This window comes from Bos grunniens, chromosome 3 (assembly GCF_055505025.1).
Source record: "Bos grunniens cultivar Pamir isolate PY7600 chromosome 3, Bosgru_T2T1.0, whole genome shotgun sequence".
NCBI lineage: Eukaryota > Metazoa > Chordata > Mammalia > Artiodactyla > Bovidae > Bos > Bos grunniens.
In genome coordinates, this window is record NC_141167.1 from 46,508,456 (window position 1) to 46,526,497 (window position 18,042).

Sequence of the window (18,042 nt, forward strand, 5' to 3'; positions counted from 1 at the left end):
AACCTTGATACTGGAAAGAACTAAAAGCTTTTCTTTATGACTGAGAGGATTGGTATTGTTTTTGAGAGTTTCCATAAAGTATTTTGTAATATTCTTTGAGAGACTTTCCAAAATCAAGCACCACTGTAAATTTGTCTTAGTGGTGCGGTGGTAGCAGAAGCTGCCCACCTGTGAGCAATAGGGCCCTACTATCGGGAGTCTTACTTCTCATGTTTCAAAAATATATCAGAAATCATGCACTGCAATATGCATGTATAGGCCAAACATGACTAATAGGCCATAATATGACTAGAAAGGGCAAAAGGACAGGTTGCTTTTTGCTTTGGATTAGAAATAGCATTAACCATTAGTAAGATTGGTGAAAGTGAAAGTTAGCTCAGTTGTGTCTGACTCTTTGTGATCCTGTGGACTGTAGCCCAGTGGGCTCCTCTGTCCACGGGATTCTCCAGGCAAGAATAGTGGAGTGGGTTGACATTCCTTCTCCAGGGGATCTTCCCGACCGAGGGATTGAACCCAGGTCTCCTGCATTGCAGGCAGATTCTTTTACTGTTTGAGCCATATTCATCAATCAAATATAACTGGAAGCCTTCCCAAACTCGCTCCCAAAAACGAGCTGTGGCTCTTCCCTTTTCATGCTTCTTTCACTGCAGTTCCCACATGATGCTGAAAGGATCTTTTTACCAGTCTCTCTGTGAAATATAAGTTGTAAAGCATTTAATCAACAAAGGAAAAGGTTCTTCCTACTTTCCTTGAAAGTTTCAAACTTGTTCTCACCATTAAGTTTCTACTTGCCTATTTCCTTTGCTCGGATTGTTCTTCCCCCATAAATTCAGATGGCTTGCTTCCTCATTTTAATAAAGTCTCAGCTCAGATAACACCTCCCCCATCTTCTGTCATTTTTTTTTTTTAATATATATTTGTTTTTTATTTATTTTTCTGCTCTGGGTCTTAGTTGCGGCATGTAGGATTTTTTAGTTTGTTGCCACAAGCAGGATTTAGTTGTGGCAGGTGAACACTTAGCTGCAGCTTCTGAGATCAAGTTCTCTGACCAGGGATCAAACCCTGGCTCCCTGCATTACAAGAGTGGAGTCTTAGCCACTGAACCATCAGGGAAGACCTATCCTGGTTTATTTTCACTACAGCACGTTACTGTTTTCCGTCTTTGTTTTTGTTTGAGAGTTTGCCATACTGAAGCTGGAGTTTCATGAAATCAGAAACGTTGCCTGATTTTTTCCTTGCTATATTTCTAGGGGCTGGGAAAATCCTGAAACATAATATTTGAAGGAATTTGTGAGTTTTTTTGTTTGTTGTTTTTGTTAACATTTTTATGATCCTTGGGTTAAAGTAAATAAGACAGACATGATACTTGTCTCCAGGTTCTGTACTTTTTTTTGACATGAAAGTCTCTCAGTTGCGTCCGACTGTTTGTGAATTCTCCAGGCCAGAATACTGGAGTGGGTAGCCTGTTCCCTTCTCCAGAGGATTTTCCCAACCCAGGGATCAAACCCAGGTCCCCTGCATTGCAAGCAGATTCTTTTCCAGCTGGAGTTGTGTTTAATTGAGGGCCTAAATGAGTCTAAAGTGATTTAAAATTATATATATTGGATATATCTGTTATTTGCTTTCATATATTAGTTATTTGCCTTGAGCTATTTCATTTCTATGGGAAACAGACAATAATAACACAAGGTAATTACGTAGTTATTCAATCTATCTATTAGACCTAACAGGATCTTCAAAATTATAATTCAACTCCTTACTCAGCTTCTGACTGAAGTAGGTTCTTAAACGTGAAGTGAAATTCCTCAAGTCACCCTTAATTAATAACAAGGTAGTATTTTATCTTAGCCAGTGTTCTGGCTCTAAGTCCAGTATTGTTTTTAGCTGCTAGATAATTTGAAAATAAAATACTCAGGAATCCTTATTAGAATGATTCTTTTTTGCCACTCTGTTTCGCATCTGGAAGCACCGTCTATCTGTATGTCCAGTAAGTTTTTATGTATAACCTGGCTTCTGATGATTTAAGAGATTTATCTTATCACAAAACTATATGGTTTGTATGTGTGGTTTTTTTTTTTGGCCTGAATGTGTAATTTTCATTATATAACGTGTCAAACATACAGAAAACTATGGAATAATAGAAAAGATTTCTGTGTATCCACTGCAAAGAATAAAAAGATGTTACATTAAAAAAAAAAAGGACAACCATGAACCCAGCCCTTGTATTTTTTTGTCCTTTTGTCATAGAACATTGTAGCATGCCTTGGTACATGGTAGCCACTTCTCATGAGAGTTAAACTTGTCAAGTGACAAAACTGAAACAATTTAGTAAGGAGTTTAATGCCATTTATTCATGGGAAAACAGTCCATGGATTGGGGGAATACTGTGCCTGACAAGCATGGAGCGCTTTTCCCAAGGGATTCTGGGCAAGAGGGAGTTTTATAGGGATGAGAAGAGATATTGGTCAAGAGGTGGAGAATTTCCTCATAAGCTAGCAGGTCTTATTTTCTAGGACGAAGAAAGCTAGCTAAAACTGAGTTGGAAGATTGCGAATTTGTATGTTAGTTTTCCTTAACAGGTGTTTCCTCTAAGTGCAGGCAGACGTAGGTTTAGATTTGTTGCATGCACCAGGTCACTGCAGCAGCCTCCGTTTTGTAGATACTGATACACTGATTAACTTTATCAAACAAGACTCTGTATTTGGCATTTACATATGTACTGAATATTCAAAATAAGAAAATTACTTGACATGTTTTATATTAACAGACAGACATTAATGAATAATGTGCAATTAGTTGTAATTAGTAATTTTGCCAGACTTATGGTCAACTTACCATTCCCTTTGTATAAGAGCTAGGAGAAATGGCTTAACTGGTAAGTAAACCTAGCCAGTTGGCTTTACATCCAAATCTCAATAACTTTAGTTGCTAATGTCTCACAAATCACACTCTCAGTTGCATTATTTCATAGAAGTATTTATAAACAAAAATAATCTGTAAGTCCTCAGATTTTGGCCTCCAGGAGTATTTAGGGTCAAGTAATTAACAATTGTCAGAATAAATGATACTTATTTAATTAACACTTATTTGTGTGTGTGTTCAACACATTTATTGAGCATTAGCTGTGTGACAGACATTGTGCTAGATCCTAAACTGACCCAGGAAACTCGGGAGCTTTTGGCAGGGGAATACATGTCAATATAACAAATATTTTTGTGCCTCTGTCCTTGAGTAGAGAGAAGGAAACCCTAACTCTGCTTGAGGAAGTTGTGGCAGTGAGGTGAGGAAAGCCTTATGAAGGATAACAGATAAAATGAAGGAGGTCATTAATAACTTGTGGAAAGGCACAGCGAAGTAAAAAATTTTGTCAGATTTGGGGAACTGCAAGTCTTTAGATAACACTGGATGAAAGTGGGAGAATAGTTCACATGAGGTTGAAAAATTAGGCAAGATCTTTTTATGATCAAAATTACTAGAATTAAGCAAGGATCTTTTTATGATCAAAATTATTTTAAGCAAGAAATGCATGTAAAGGAAGTTCTTCTGTAGAAATTTTAGATAACATAGTTGAACATATTTGGGTTCTGTAAAATATTCTTTAAAAAAGTGAATGTTAAAGCACTAGTGAATGTAACATTAATATATCTTTTTCTGAAGATTTTAGTGCCAAAACAAATTCGTTGCAAATTTTGTATTACAAGGATGTGTGTATAGTAAAGAGAAAATTTTATAGGAGTGGGGAGGAAAATCTTGATAGCTAGGGTTAAATTTCATTAGTAACTGATTAAATCTGTAGAAGATACTCTGTACAAAGAAATACCGTGGGCATTTAAATAAGAATAGTTGGTTAAGTGTGCAGTTTTTGCCGGGGAGTGGAGGCGTGCTTTAAAAAACAAAAAACAAAAGAAGTTAATGCCTTCCACCTTTCTCCTCTTTTTAGGAATGGGGCGGGGGGAAGGAGCGAAGAGGGATGTAGATAAGGCCTTTCACTAGACAACAGCCCGTTGTCGCGAATTTTCCGGTTGCGAGCATGGCTTGCTGGGCCGGCAGGGGGCGGAGCCGACGGTGACGCACCCGTGCGCCGCAAGGCATTGTGGGAAGCTCGGGCCGCGAGTGAGGTGGTTGGAGGCGAGGTGGGGGCGGCCGTTTGTTTTCTCGTGGTCTGGAACTCGCGCGTTCTCTTCCTTCCCCGCGGAGAGCGGCGGGGCGGAGAAACGGCGGCGACGGCAGCAGGAGCAGCTGTAGCTTCGGACACAGTCCTGTGCCTTTTCCGGCGAATGGTTCCTCTTCCCCCTCCCTCTCACTGTTTGTTGTGTGTTTGGTGTGTTAAAGCAGGAGCGAGAACGCGAGCAGCGCCATGAGCAACACTACCATCGTCCCCAGCACTGCGGGCCCGGGCCCCAGCGGCGGGCCGGGGGGCGGAGGCGGCGGCGGCGGAGGCGGCGGCACCGAGGTAATCCAGGTGACTAATGTCTCCCCGAGCGCTAGCTCTGAGCAGATGCGGACCCTCTTCGGTTTCCTAGGCAAGATCGACGAACTGCGCCTCTTCCCGCCTGAGTGAGTATCGTCCACCATCACGGTTTTTGCTAACTCCTCCCCAGCCTGGGCCTACCCATATCATTTCCTGCAGGCCCTTGTCGATGCCTCCCTGGGCTAGGCTGCTTCAGTTGAGGTTGGCTGTTGGGTTTACTTATGAAAGAAATCTGCATTAGGCCTACTACTGATGCAAAGAGGCAGGGCCAGGGTTTGGGGGTTTAGGAGACAACTGGTTTCTAATCTTGGTGGTTTTTTTTTTTTTCTCTTTAAATTGTGCCTGCGAGGTCGTTTTGGGGGCCCTTAAAAGCAAGACAGACTCCATTTTATGTATTTTGTATAGGTAAATTTTCCACACACACAAAAAAAGCCTTTGAATTCTTTGAAAAGTAACAAAAATTTTCGTTTGTGTTATTTTGATATTGAACTTTATAAACTGTTCGCTTACTGCTAAATATTGTTAAGTGATTCTGGCCCATGGAACATAATTCAGTTAATACTCTGACAGACATTCAGTGAGCCTGAAGTGAAGTCGCTCAGTCGTGTCCGACTCTTTGCGACCCAGTGGTCTGTAGCCTACCAGGCTCCTCAGTCCATGGGATTTTCCAGGCAGAATACTGGAGTGGGTTGCCATTTCCTTCTACAGTGAGCCTGAGTACTTTCTAAAATGAGAATAGTTACAGCTGAAACCTCATATTTTCCTTTGTTTAAATAACGTACACATTTTTTATATTCTAGAATTGTTCTTCAGAAGGAATTTTTTAGAACTTTAAATTTTGTAATTGGCGGTATACGGGTTTTTGTTTTTATCCTGTTGTCTTACATTTCTTATTTTTATCACAGATGTGTTAAATGAGTGCAGTAATTGTAAAAAAAAAAAAGAAGAAGCTGTAATAAGATGTGATAAATACTAGAGCAAAATTTGAAATAATAAAACAGACCAGTGCTCCTTGGAAAGAGTGAAAATTCAGATTTTACTGTCAGTGGGTACTCAGTTCCAGCTGTACCATAAGTTTTTTATGATGCCGCTTAAGTACTAAACAGGAGATTGGAATCCTCAAAGAATCCACTGTTGTGGATGTAATAAATCATTAATAACCTGGGCATGATATATCTGTGCGCAGATTTAAGTTGATCAGACTGCAGTCGGTATTCATTACTGTATTTCATCATGTTTTCCTTAAAGTATTTTCAGATAATAGTGTTCTCAAGTGCCCTGTTGTCTTTAATTTGGGAGTACTATAGGTATGGAGGGAGGTTTAGAGTTAGTTAATTTACATGAAGTGTAGAATTCTAGGAACAGACTTTCTGTTGAAGTTATTTTAAACAGGTATTTATTTTGACAATGAAGGACAAATGGCTTTCATAATAACTTACGGAAACGGATGTTTTGCTGTTCGTTTCTCCCAACACTCCTTTTATCGTTAGTAGTAGTAATAAATGGTAAAATGGCAGGAAATGAAAGTGACACATTTGATTATTGTTGATTACTTGATTGTAATCATGTTATTTCTGAAAGTGTATGAGATGCTGGACTTACTTATAAGAAAATTATTTCCAGTCCCACAAGTCATTAAGAATTTTTTTTAGAGTTGCTGACTATGAAATTTTTTTGTGTGAAAATGTTCTTTTTATGATACTGTCATAAAAAGATGACAAGTGTGGGATGTTACCGTGTCCGTTGTCTCTAGGGGGAGTCATGATAGAACAGACTGGCTTTTTGATTTGTAGTCAGTGGAGTGGTTCCATCCTAACCAGGAGAGTTGTGTGTTCCAGGTAACTTGATCTCTGGGGTGCTCTGCATTAAGAGGATTTTTTTCCTGCATTGGGAAGAATAAATATTGACACATTTTTGCTCTGACTCCTTCATATATGCACCCATGTACAGATCATTTTCTTTTCTGAAAATATGTAAGGTTATAATGTAGTGAATTTTACATTACTTTAGTGACCTTTCCAAATTGAATAGTGTGAGTGTAGATCCTTTTGTTCATTTAATATTATATGTGTATGAAAATATATATATATATATATATTTTTTTTTTTTTTACTAATTTAAGTGTTAATAGCTAATCCAACCTGCACAATTTGGAATTACTTTATTGACGATTTCTTTAAGCTCCTTCAGTAGTAGTTTGTTGCAGATAATGTGCTGTGGAGTCCTAATAGTCTAAAAGGGGTTCATCTTTCCAGAAATACTTCAAAAATTTACTCTTACTCATAGAATAAGATTAAATGACTTAACTTGAAATTCTATTGATTGTAAATATATTTGTTGCTTGATTTCTTTTTTTTTTTTTTTAATGGGTATGTGTTTTTCCCAGAAGGTATTCATATCCACCTGGAACTCTGACATGCTTGCTTTCTTTTTATTGGTCAGATGTCACCGATTCATGCTTAATAAAAATGGCAACCACTCCCTGCCTTCTCTATTCAATTTAAGTGCTTTTTCTCTGTAGAGCTGTTCACCAACTGACAAGTTTAACTTCTCTGTCTTCTAGAATAAGGTTCCTTGGGGTCATCAACATCACTTGAGGGGCAGTTTTAAAGTATTACGTGACTGAGCTCCGACCCACACCTACTGAAATTCTAATTTTAGCCCCAAATTCTTGTTTGTGGGGAAAATTCCTGGGATCACAAACATTTCACTGAGAACCTCAAGAAGGTGTCTCCCCTTATTTTATTTTATTATCAAATCCACCTATTTCTTGGTTTTTTTAAGCCAGAAATTGCTAACTTATAATTCCATGCAGTGATACAACCTGTCTTCGTAACGTAGTATTTTATCCCTGTTCAGTATGATAGCCTTATATATACAGAGGAACTAAGACTTGGATCCTGTTTTACAAATGAATGAACTGAAATTCACATAGATTTCTATCAGTGTCAGAACTAGTATTTGAAACCTAATATGATTCTTTTCTACCACTTCATGATTTCCTTCAAGGCCAAGCAACTTGTGAATGGAATCATTCTTTTACACCTAATAGATATTCTTCAAATGTTTGATTTTAGTGAGGTATCAGTGGAGAAAGTCACTGGAGTGCTTATCAGGTAATGATCCTTGAGAAGCATATGTCACTCACTCAGTAACTGAAGACTTCAGTTACACTGCAGATAAATCCATTACTAACTTCTCAGGAACCAAAAAGAGATACTTTAATGATCATCTAAGTAACTTAGTATAGTTAGGTAAGGGAGAGAACATAATTTCTCTTTAAAAATTTTTTATTTAAAAATACAAAATATTTAAAATATAAAATTTATATTTAAAACGAAATGCAACAATCTACTATGTTTTTTTAGAACTAAATAACACATGAGGGAAAGAGGATGTGAGGTCAACAGAGTTGTTAATTTTGTCACAGACTTGCTGTTTTGTGGGGCTTAAGAGATAACTTTGTTTATAAGCACAGAATTCTCTGCTCCGAAGTGGTTAGCTCAATATTAAGATGAGCTTGAAAGAACTGACCCAGACCAGAATTTCTACTTTAGCAGTCATGAATATCAGCTAAGGATCTTGTTAAGAATCAGAGCCTTCCTATGAAAAGGATTCTCACATTCAGTGGGCTTGAGGTGGAAACAGTCATCTGAGTTTTATGTGTGCATCCCAGAAGATTCTGAAACAAGCCTCAGAGGTCACTAAGAAACTAGACACAATACCACCACCACTCTTAGATGATGAAAGCATCACACAAGGCTTCCTTTTCCCTATCTTGTTCCTCAGTTCTTTTCAACTGCACTGCCTCTTCTATATTAATTCTTAAAGGTAAGGATATTCTTAAAGGTAAATTATGTTTAATTCTTAAACATAATTCTATGTTAATTCTTAACAGTCATATTTTTAGCAGTGGTACTTGCACAAAATCCTAAGGGTGGAAAAAAAAAAAAATCCTAAGGGTGGGAAAATTAATTTCCGATGTCAGTTCTTAACGTCTCTATTACTGATTTTAACTGAGAAAATGTGACCGTATAAATTGCAGGACCAAATGGCAGTGGTTTTACACGACAGTTTAAAATGGGGAGAGATGAATTATTTGCTCTTCTGTGTTCTTACTGTACTTTCCCATAATATTTAAATTGTTGATATTTTATCTTTACCTCACCACCACTTATAGGTATAATAGAGTCGTCAAATAATGTTGCACATACATGAGTGGATAGAGAAACGTGAACATTTAAGATCACTAAATGGAAATATATTGGGGGCATGTAGGCATACATTCCTAATTTTTTAGAAAGAACTCTTGGTTGTTTATATTCTTTAAATCACCTGATATTTGGTAGTCATATTTTCTTTCAGTTAGATGACAATAGATGGTGTCAAAGAAATAGTAGAGGTCACTTTTTTTTTAATTGGAGTGTAATTGCTTCACAATGTTGTGTTAGTTTCTGCTGTACAACAGAGTGAATCAACTGTGTATATCTCCATTCCACCCATCTGGGTTGTCACAGAGCACCAAACTGAGCTCCTGTGCTATACAGCGGCTTCCTACTAGCTGTTTTACGCATGATAGTGTATATATGTCAATCGTATTCTCCCAGTTGATCCCACTGTCCCCACCCATGTCTACATGTCCCTTCCATATGTCTACATCTCTATACCTGGCCTGCAAATAGGAACAAAATTGGGTCATTGGTAGAGATGTATAGTAGGGTCACTTTTTAAGAAATGTAAGTGCTTACACTTTAGAACATAAAATGATAGCATTTAAAGAGCTTTTTAATTGTAAAAATGTGGCTGTCAGAGCTATGTAGCTCTAGTAGTAATGATGAAAAAGCTTTATTTTCATTATACTGGGTGCAGCATTTTTAAATTTCAGAACAGTGATGCTTCACATTAAAAAAAGTATCCTTTTAAAAAAAAAAAAGCATTTTCCAGTAAACTTGTCTAGCAATATGGCTTAAATCCATTTCAGTACATACATTTGACAGCTTTGCTTTGAACCTAGATTAGCATCTGTGCTAATAAGGGCAATGCCTTTAAGAAAACTTACATTCTAAGAGGTTAGAGTTCTCAGATTATAGATTGATGTTGGTAAGAAGTTTTTATTTTCATATTGTGCCCAAATTATAAGAAAATGTTTCTTTTCAACAACAGTCTGAAACACTTAGTGTGACCAATCTGATGTGATCCAATTTTTATGTATGCATGAAAATCTCGTTTACTTAGAAAAGTTGTCAGTTACCCCCTTCTAATAATTCAAAAATATTACAGTGTTTCCCTCTTCATTATTGAGTCTCAAGATATAATTGGCTTGTTAAACAAAGCAGTGGTTCTTTACACTGGGTGCATATTAAAATCATCAGGGAGAATTAAAGATGGCATCATTCAGTACTTCTTTCATCAAAGATCTTGATTTAATTGTAGTCCTCCCCGCCCCACTTCCAAGATTCTAATATAAACCTGGGATAATGTTATTACTTTAGTTCATTGATTTTCAAATAGCTTTTGGTTTAGTGTTAGAGAGCAGAGAAACCCCTACCTTATTTAATCTTTCCTTCCACAAAAAGTTCAATGGCAGAAAGTCAACTGTCTTATATTTTTAAAAAACAGTTCTGCTCCCTTCCTAATCTTATCTTGCTTAGAGCGACTGTTGCTTGTACCTTAGCTTGTTTTTGTTTTACATAAACAAGTTGCCAAGGAAAGTGTCTTTTTGTTAATTAAAATTTTGGGTAATAGTTGGGGGGGGGGTGGTAGTATTCCCATGAGTGCTTAATTTTTTTCTCTGTGTGAAACTGCCCTAAGAGACCCTTAACTATTTATAATGCCTGGGAGTTTTAATTAGCTGTAGATGAAAGAGGACAGGGCATTTAGTAGGCAGGTCAAGAAAACTCAATTGATTGTCAAATAGATATACTTGACCAGTATACTCTTTTGTCCCTGAAATGGAAAATTTTTGTTTTTAACTCTTAAAAAGTTAGCCATAATGAAAAGTTTTCCAAGCCAAAACTAGTTACTTGCTATTTGTATTTTAAAATGCCTGGTATTGATATTATGAAATGCTGACATTTTTGTGATCTCTTCAGACTGTGAGACTGGTTTCAAACTTTTTAACTTGATGCATTATGAATTTAAACAGTGATTGTTCTGGGTGTAATTTTATGTAGTCAGTTCTGTGGATAGTACTTTATTGAAAAACGCCCTGTATTTTTGAACTGGTTAATATGTGTGTGGTTATGTATTTCTCTGCCTCTTATACTTTTGGAATGCAGGTATTTGTGAGTCATTCATTTGTGTTTTTGCTTATAATTTCCTCTTTTATGTTATCTGTGTATTTTCTAGTGATTCGCCTTTACCAGTCTCCTCCCGAGTCTGCTTTGTTAAGTTCCATGATCCGGACTCAGCAGTTGTGGCACAGCATCTGACAAACACTGTATTCGTTGACAGAGCTTTGATAGTCGTACCATATGCAGAAGGTTTGTGCTTTGTTTAACTACCTATGTGGGCATCCTATGATGACCATCTACCTCAGTGTAGTTTTAGAGTGAGCATTAGTAGCATGTTAAAAAATCTAAGCTATTAACATTTTGAAACCCTTGTTATACTGTGGTCCATATTTTTTACATGAAGGCTTTCTAACTTAAAATTCAAAATCTGATTTGTTTTTATAAGATATTTAACCTTTTGCATTACTTTAAAACAATTTTAAGTTCATTAAAACCACTTCCCCAATTTCCTTAAGATACATCTACTTATTTAATTTAATATTGTTTTATATAAAAGTCCTGAAGGTGAACGGTTCACTTCATGAACATTTATACAGAAACCTTCAAATAAATGCATGATGATGTTTCTATTTTGAATAAATGTGACCAGGTTGGTTTTATTTCCATAGTGATTCCTCTTAGTGATTCTTCTTACCAATAACTTTAAAAAATATATCCCACATTGAATTTCAGTATACCAAGGGTCGCAATGGTTTGATTTTTATGAAGTTCAATATTTCCTATAGCTTAGGTGCCAAATGGGCACTGGGTGTTTTGTTTTATGCCAGATTTTCTTGTTCATTCTTGCTATATTTTCTAGAATATCTCTAAATAATAAATTCTTCTCTCTGTTATTTGTGTGTGTGATTTTTGTAGTGGAGAAGGCAAATGCAAAACTCTTCCAGATGACTGAAAAACAGTGGGTCCTCTGCAGCTACAGGGGATTCTAGACATTAACTAAAGGCCAGCAAGCACTCAAGTCCCCCAAGTGTTTTCCTGGTGTAACCATTTGTTAACTACATTTTCTCTCTTTTTACATTTTAGGCTGTTAAAGTAATTTGGCAGAAAAATAATGAGCAGGGTTTTTGGATCTTAAAAAGCCACTGTGACAAGACAACACTATTTTTATTCCACTTTGTGAAATTTTCTAAGACATACTTTATATTTAGCTTGTTCCCAGTGTACTGCTACTTTATTTGCTTTTTGGTAACTATAAATTTAGTGAAAAAAATCACTGAAATATGTTAAAGTTACTGGATTTTATTAACATATGCTGACCAGGGTATAAATGCTTTCCCCTTTCCTTGGTGAACTGGTCAGTGGAAGCAGAATCTAGATACTGTTAACTTTAGTTGCTATCTTTGAATACTGATGTGAACATTTAAACCATTCCTTGTAAAAATTGTGAAATGTCTAGTCCTTAAAACTTAGAAAAATTTCCTCTGTGGTTTTCTAAAGAAATTAAATTGCATTCATGGATAAACTAAAGCATGCTATATTACAGTAAATCTGTCTCCATGCTATTAAAGTGTATGAGCCCAGTTTTAAGGTTTTAAAGTGTGTGTATATATATATATATATGTAGTGATGAACTTGTGAGTGTGTTTTGATTAAGCATTTTCTGTCAGTGTGCCTGTTGTAGGATGACTTACCATCAAGAGAAAATTTACAGAATTCAAATGTAGGATAAGTAAATGTAGAACATAGCTTTTGGAACAAGGGTCAAATCATGTGAGTAATTTGCCAAACACTAGTTAGCCTTATAATTTTAAAAATTCTTTTTGGCCAAATATTATGTCATAGTTCCCAAGCCCTGAACATAATACAGTATATCATATAACAAGATTTCATAAATATTTTTAGACCATAGTAATTTTTTTGGATTTGTTTTGAAACAGATATTTAGGGAGTACATTATTAGAATTACAGAACTATTTAGTTACAGAATCTATTAGTATATTACTGGTAATTACTGGTATGGTATGCTGTATTAATGTTGCCTCCACTAAATAACTGATGTACTCAACCTTTTTGTCACCATTCACCCTGGTTTTAGCTCTTACATTATGCCGTTGCTTCTTGGTCAGTGTTTTAGAACAATAGACACAAAGTCTACGGTAAGGAATAGTGTTTAACCGATAAAACTGAGATAGCTGAATTTGGAAGGAACTCTTAATAATAATGGATTTGGGGACTATTTAGGTTCCTTGGTTAATGTTTGTTTCTTTTGTCTGTTTCTTTTTCTTTCGTTTCTACACATTCATGCAGTATTTCATGGTTCTATCAAAGCAGCAGTAAAAAAAATACTCTTGACGCATGAAAATTAACTGGTGAGGGGCCTCATTGCTATTTTTAAATTGTAGTTTTATTTTTAAATAGTCTTTTTTTAATCAGAGGATCAGATGCATGACTTTTTTTTTAATGGATGCAGATCTTCTATCCGGTGTCTCACAATAAATTCAAGAGGATTTTAGTTTGCCAGAAATGTTGCAAATGCACTAATTTTAGCAAGATGTTGATACTTAATAATATCCTCTTGAGACATAATTTTGCATGCAAAATTATCCCATAATCTTTGTAGGTTTGTTAATAATGATGCATTAATGCCCTATATCTAAATCTTCTCCCTTCTCCCCCCCTCCATAACTCTTGGTATCTAAATTGATGACAGCTCTGACACAAGCAAGATAACAGTGCTGTGTAGTATACATTTGTTTATATTATCGGCACTTCTCAGTTTAGGTGGAAGGAACCATTACCTTTATTTAACAGTGGTTTTTCTTTTTTGTTGTTGTGTTTTACAGTTCTTTTCCCTGGTTCAGCCTGAACTATATACCAGGCCCTGCTGAAAATACCACCCAACAGTTTTCTTCTGCAGCTTATCCAGTTTCTCTTAAGTGCCCTGTACATATTGTATGTTTTATGATGAGATGCAGTTTCTTAATATGTATTACAGAAATACTACTGGTATTTGCAAATATGTAGTTTAATTGTATTATTGAACTCTCATTTTGGGGGCTTGGGCACATTAACAGATTAATCCATCTGTTATAGGGCTTTTGCTGTTGGATAGAATTTAAATTGTCTACATAAATATTTGTCTCAGGACCCTTAGATTTTATCTGAATACACAGATTAGGCTTTAAAAACAGACATACATGTTGTTTTTGGCTTTAGGAGTTTGGCTAAGTTAGCTTTTGAACTGACACTATATAGCAGCATTTTTTGGTATGGTTAGCATGGCACATATTGGAACATAAAGCATTTTACTGTACAGGTAAGGAATGTGCCATGTTTTACTTATTCTCTCTCTCTTTCCCTCTCACTCACTCCCACACACATCCTGTGTGTATTCAGAGACCTTCAGAAACATTCATATTCATTTTCATGAGTCAGCAAAAGCCCTACTCTTGATTCAACAGAATATTTCCTTTACATACTTTTTTCTCTTAATTTTTACAAAATTGTATGGTAGGTGTAAAAGAAAATCATAGTAACTGTACCATATTATTAACCCCTAAATCAAACTTTTTTTGTCTTGTGTATCTTGATTTTTCTGTGTGCTTTATAGTGAAGCAGCCGACACGAGTCGTTGTTCATAAAACAGCTTTTGAAAGTTGAGAGCACACCCCTGGAGAACCGACTGTGCTTGCTTACGTTTGGTTCATGACTTAAAAATCGAGTACAGGTGATGAAATCTTGGCAGTGTTAACAAAAAAGTAGTGTGTATTGTGCTATTTTTTTTTTACTCTAGAAACTTAACCATTTGTAGAGAAAAAGGAAACAAATTTTCACACATTGAAGTTTCATTCTGACATAAAATTAATGATAAATAATCATAGAAATCAAGCTTTATATTTTAGCGAACATAAGTACTTTCAACAAACTCAGGTGGTGTATCAGGGAGACATTTTCTGGGTGTTTTTGTGTGTTTTCTGTCTTGCAGAAGAGTGTGTTCTAATGCGTGGGTGTTTCTCTGCAGGAGTTATTCCTGATGAGACTAAGGCTTTGTCTCTGTTGGCACCAGCTAATGCAGTGGCAGGTCTTCTGCCTGGTGGTGGACTCCTGCCTACTCCTAACCCACTTACCCAGGTATTAGTTCTATTGAATTCTTAAAGCATGGAAAGGAACACAGAATGGTGGATAAATCTAAATGTATTTGTGCCTTTTTTGAGTCCTGTGTGATTGCACTTCACAGACTATTGTCACGTGGTCAGAGTATTGTAAAATGCGATTGTAATCATCAGTATTAAAGTGGTAGTTTACATTTTAAGGACATTCTCAAAAATAATATGTGTCTTATCATTTTGTCACTGACTCTCAAAATAGCCCATAAGTCATGAAGCATATTTCTATTGCAGATGTTTAATATGTTCATTTGAACTGAGAAAATTAAAGTGTGAAGTTAAGACTTTTTTTTCTTTCCCCATACTCTTTCATCTTTTGCTCTTGGGGTTTACATTAAGTAGATAACGTGAAGATGAATTTGAAGATCAGGGTAATTCATAGATACCTTTGATGTATAAAATTGTATAATAAATGATTAAGCCAATTTTATAATAGTTGATCCTTGAACAACGTGAGTTTGAACTGTTTGCTCCATTTATATGAGGATTTCTTTTTTTAACTACTACATGGCTTTCCTGGTGGCTCGGATGGTAAAGAATTTACCTGCAGTGCAGGAGATCCAGGTTTGATCATTAGGTCAAGAAGATCCCCTGGAGAAAGGAATGGCTATCCACTCCACTCCAGTATTCATGCCTGGAGAATTCCATGGACAGAGGAGTATAGTGGGCTATAGTCCATGAGGTTACAGAGGGTCGGACACAACTGAGCGACTAACGCTTTCACTTTGAATATGTATTATAGTACTATACAACCCAAGATTGGTTGGATCAAAATATGGGCGAGTGGATATGGAGAGCTGACTGAAGTTACAGGTCTGTTTTTGACTACATGAGGAGTCAGCACTCCTAGCCCCCATGTTGCTCAAGGATCAACTACATTAACAGGATTTTAACTCAGTGAAATTATAGTATGTTTGCTACCTGTACTTAATAAGTAGTAATGAAACTAGGAGAACTTTAAGCACAGTGCTTGTGAAGAGGCTCAAACTGCCTGCACAGTTGTAAGATTTTGCATTGTTTGTGTGCATTAAATTGACTAATTATGAGGAATTCCTGGTGGCTCACAAAGTAGAGAATCCTCCTACAACGCAGGAGACCTGGGTTCGATCCCTGAGTTGGGATGATCCCCTGGAGAAGGGAATGTCTACCCACTGCACTATTGTCTGGAGAATCCCATGGACAGAGGAGCCTGGCGGGTTACAGTCCATGGGGTTGCAAAGAGTCAGACACAACTAAGAGACTAAGAACATACAACAGGAAATTACTAGGGAACTCTTAATGAATATATGTATCTCGGGTGTAGAAAGAGCTACTACTGCTGTGGCTAAGAAATGTAAGTATGAGTTGCTAAGTCATGTCAGATCCTTTGTGACCTCATGGACTGTAATCCACCAGCCTCCTCTGTCCATGGGATTCTCTAAGGCAGGAATACTGGAGTGGGTTGCCAATTCCCTTCTCCAGGGGATCTTCCCACCCCAGGGATGGAACCCTGGTCTCCCACATTGCAGGCAGATTCTTTACCATGTGAGCCACCAGGGAAGCCCTAAGGAATAAACTTAAGATACACACACTTAGTTGGGGGGAGGAGATTCCACAGCTTACAGACTTCAACTAGTAATCATCTGACCCTTTAGAGGAAAAAAAAACCTTCACATACTCTGCCAACCTGACAGTATAAGACATAGAAACAAAATTTTAAATAAATACAATTTGAAATTTCACAGATTGGCGCCGTTCCATTGGCTGCTTTGGGAGCTCCTACCCTTGATCCTGCCCTTGCTGCACTTGGGCTTCCTGGAGCAAACTTGAACTCACAGGTAATTTAATATCCTTGAACGCTGAGCTCGTTTTTGTAATTCAAGAATTTGCTTCATTAGATTTTAGTTTGCATTTCAACAGCAGGAGATAACCAACTGTTACATTATAGTGATTTTTTTCTTACGTAAACTTCTTAATGAGAGATTTAAAAGGTCACTGCATTAGCCCCTTGCCTGTCAAAGAATTTCTCATTTTAGGATGTTCAAAGTAAAGACCAGTTTCATAGGAAGCCACTACCACATCAATGTTGCAAAGTCAGAATACAAGTCATGAAAAGATAGGAATGTGTTCATAATTTGTTCTCTTGTCATTTACTCACTTGGAAATTTTTGTTTTCCCTCATTGCAATTTAGATAAAACTTTTCTGAAGTTCTTTATGAAACTTTTTGATTATTATACTGACTGAGCACTTTGATTTTTGTTTTACATGTTTCCTTAAAATGTTACTTATCCTCAGGAAATCTTTAAATAAGCAGGAGCTAGTCTATAAAATCTGGACTGTTCAGCTTCATCATGTTTATATTTAACTTGATAAAGCAGCTCTGGATATCCAGTACTGTAGTCACTATTGTCATCTGTTTATTTTTTTGCAGCTAGAAAATTTACTGTGACGTATTTGGCTGGCATTATATTTCTGTTGGTCATTGTGCTTGGGATATGTTAGCTTCTATAGGTTTGACAAACTGTTCTAGGTCATTTCAACATGTTTTTAAAAATTAAAATAGTAATCATTTATTATTCTGTGTTCTCATTTTTAATATTTTTATTTTCCAGTCTCTTGCTGCAGATCAGTTGCTGAAACTTATGAGTACTGTTGATCCCAAGTAAGAACTTTTTTCCTTTTGTTTCCATTGATGATAGAAATATGTCAGTGTCTACAGATAGCAGTTATTTTTTGATACCTAAAAGAAATTTATCTCAAGGCATGCAATCAGTTCATTTCAGTCACTCAGTCATGTCCAACTGTTTGTGACCCCATGAATCGCAGCGTGCCGGGCCTCCCTGTCCATCACCAACTCCCAGAGTTCACTCACACTCATATCCATCAAGTTGGTGATGCCATCCAGCCATCTCATCCTCTGTCATCCCCTTCTCCTGCCCTCAATCCCTGCCAGCATCAGGGTCTTTTCCAATGAGTCAACTCTTCACATGAGGTGGCCAAAGTATTGCAATTTCAGCTTCAGCATCAGTCCTTCCAATGAATATCCAGGACTGATCACCTTTAGGATGGACTGGTTGGATCTCCTTGCAGTCCAAGGGACTCTGAAGAGTCTGCTCCAACACCACAGTTCAAAGGCATCAATTCTTCAGCGCTCAGCTTTCTTTGTAGTCCGACTCTCACATCCATACATGA

At 36.7% G+C, this 18,042-nt stretch overlaps 1 protein-coding gene across 15 annotated transcripts in view; it reads left to right on the plus strand.

Moving 5' to 3' along the window:
- The window catches only part of SRSF11 (serine and arginine rich splicing factor 11), a 50,436-nt gene that overhangs the window by 9,121 nt on the left and 23,273 nt on the right, over positions 1–18,042 (plus strand). For 4 of the 15 annotated variants that reach the window (XM_086390538.1, XM_086390539.1, XM_086390540.1 and 1 more), the window contains exons 1-4: positions 11,620–14,431; positions 14,726–14,835; positions 16,595–16,687; positions 17,463–17,512. In XM_086390538.1, coding sequence (XP_086246664.1) covers positions 17,493–17,512 — 20 coding nt within the window. In that variant the 5' untranslated portion in view covers positions 11,620–14,431; positions 14,726–14,835; positions 16,595–16,687; positions 17,463–17,492. The other 11 variants (XM_086390526.1, XM_086390531.1, XM_086390536.1 and 8 more) reach the window with 6 other exon arrangements.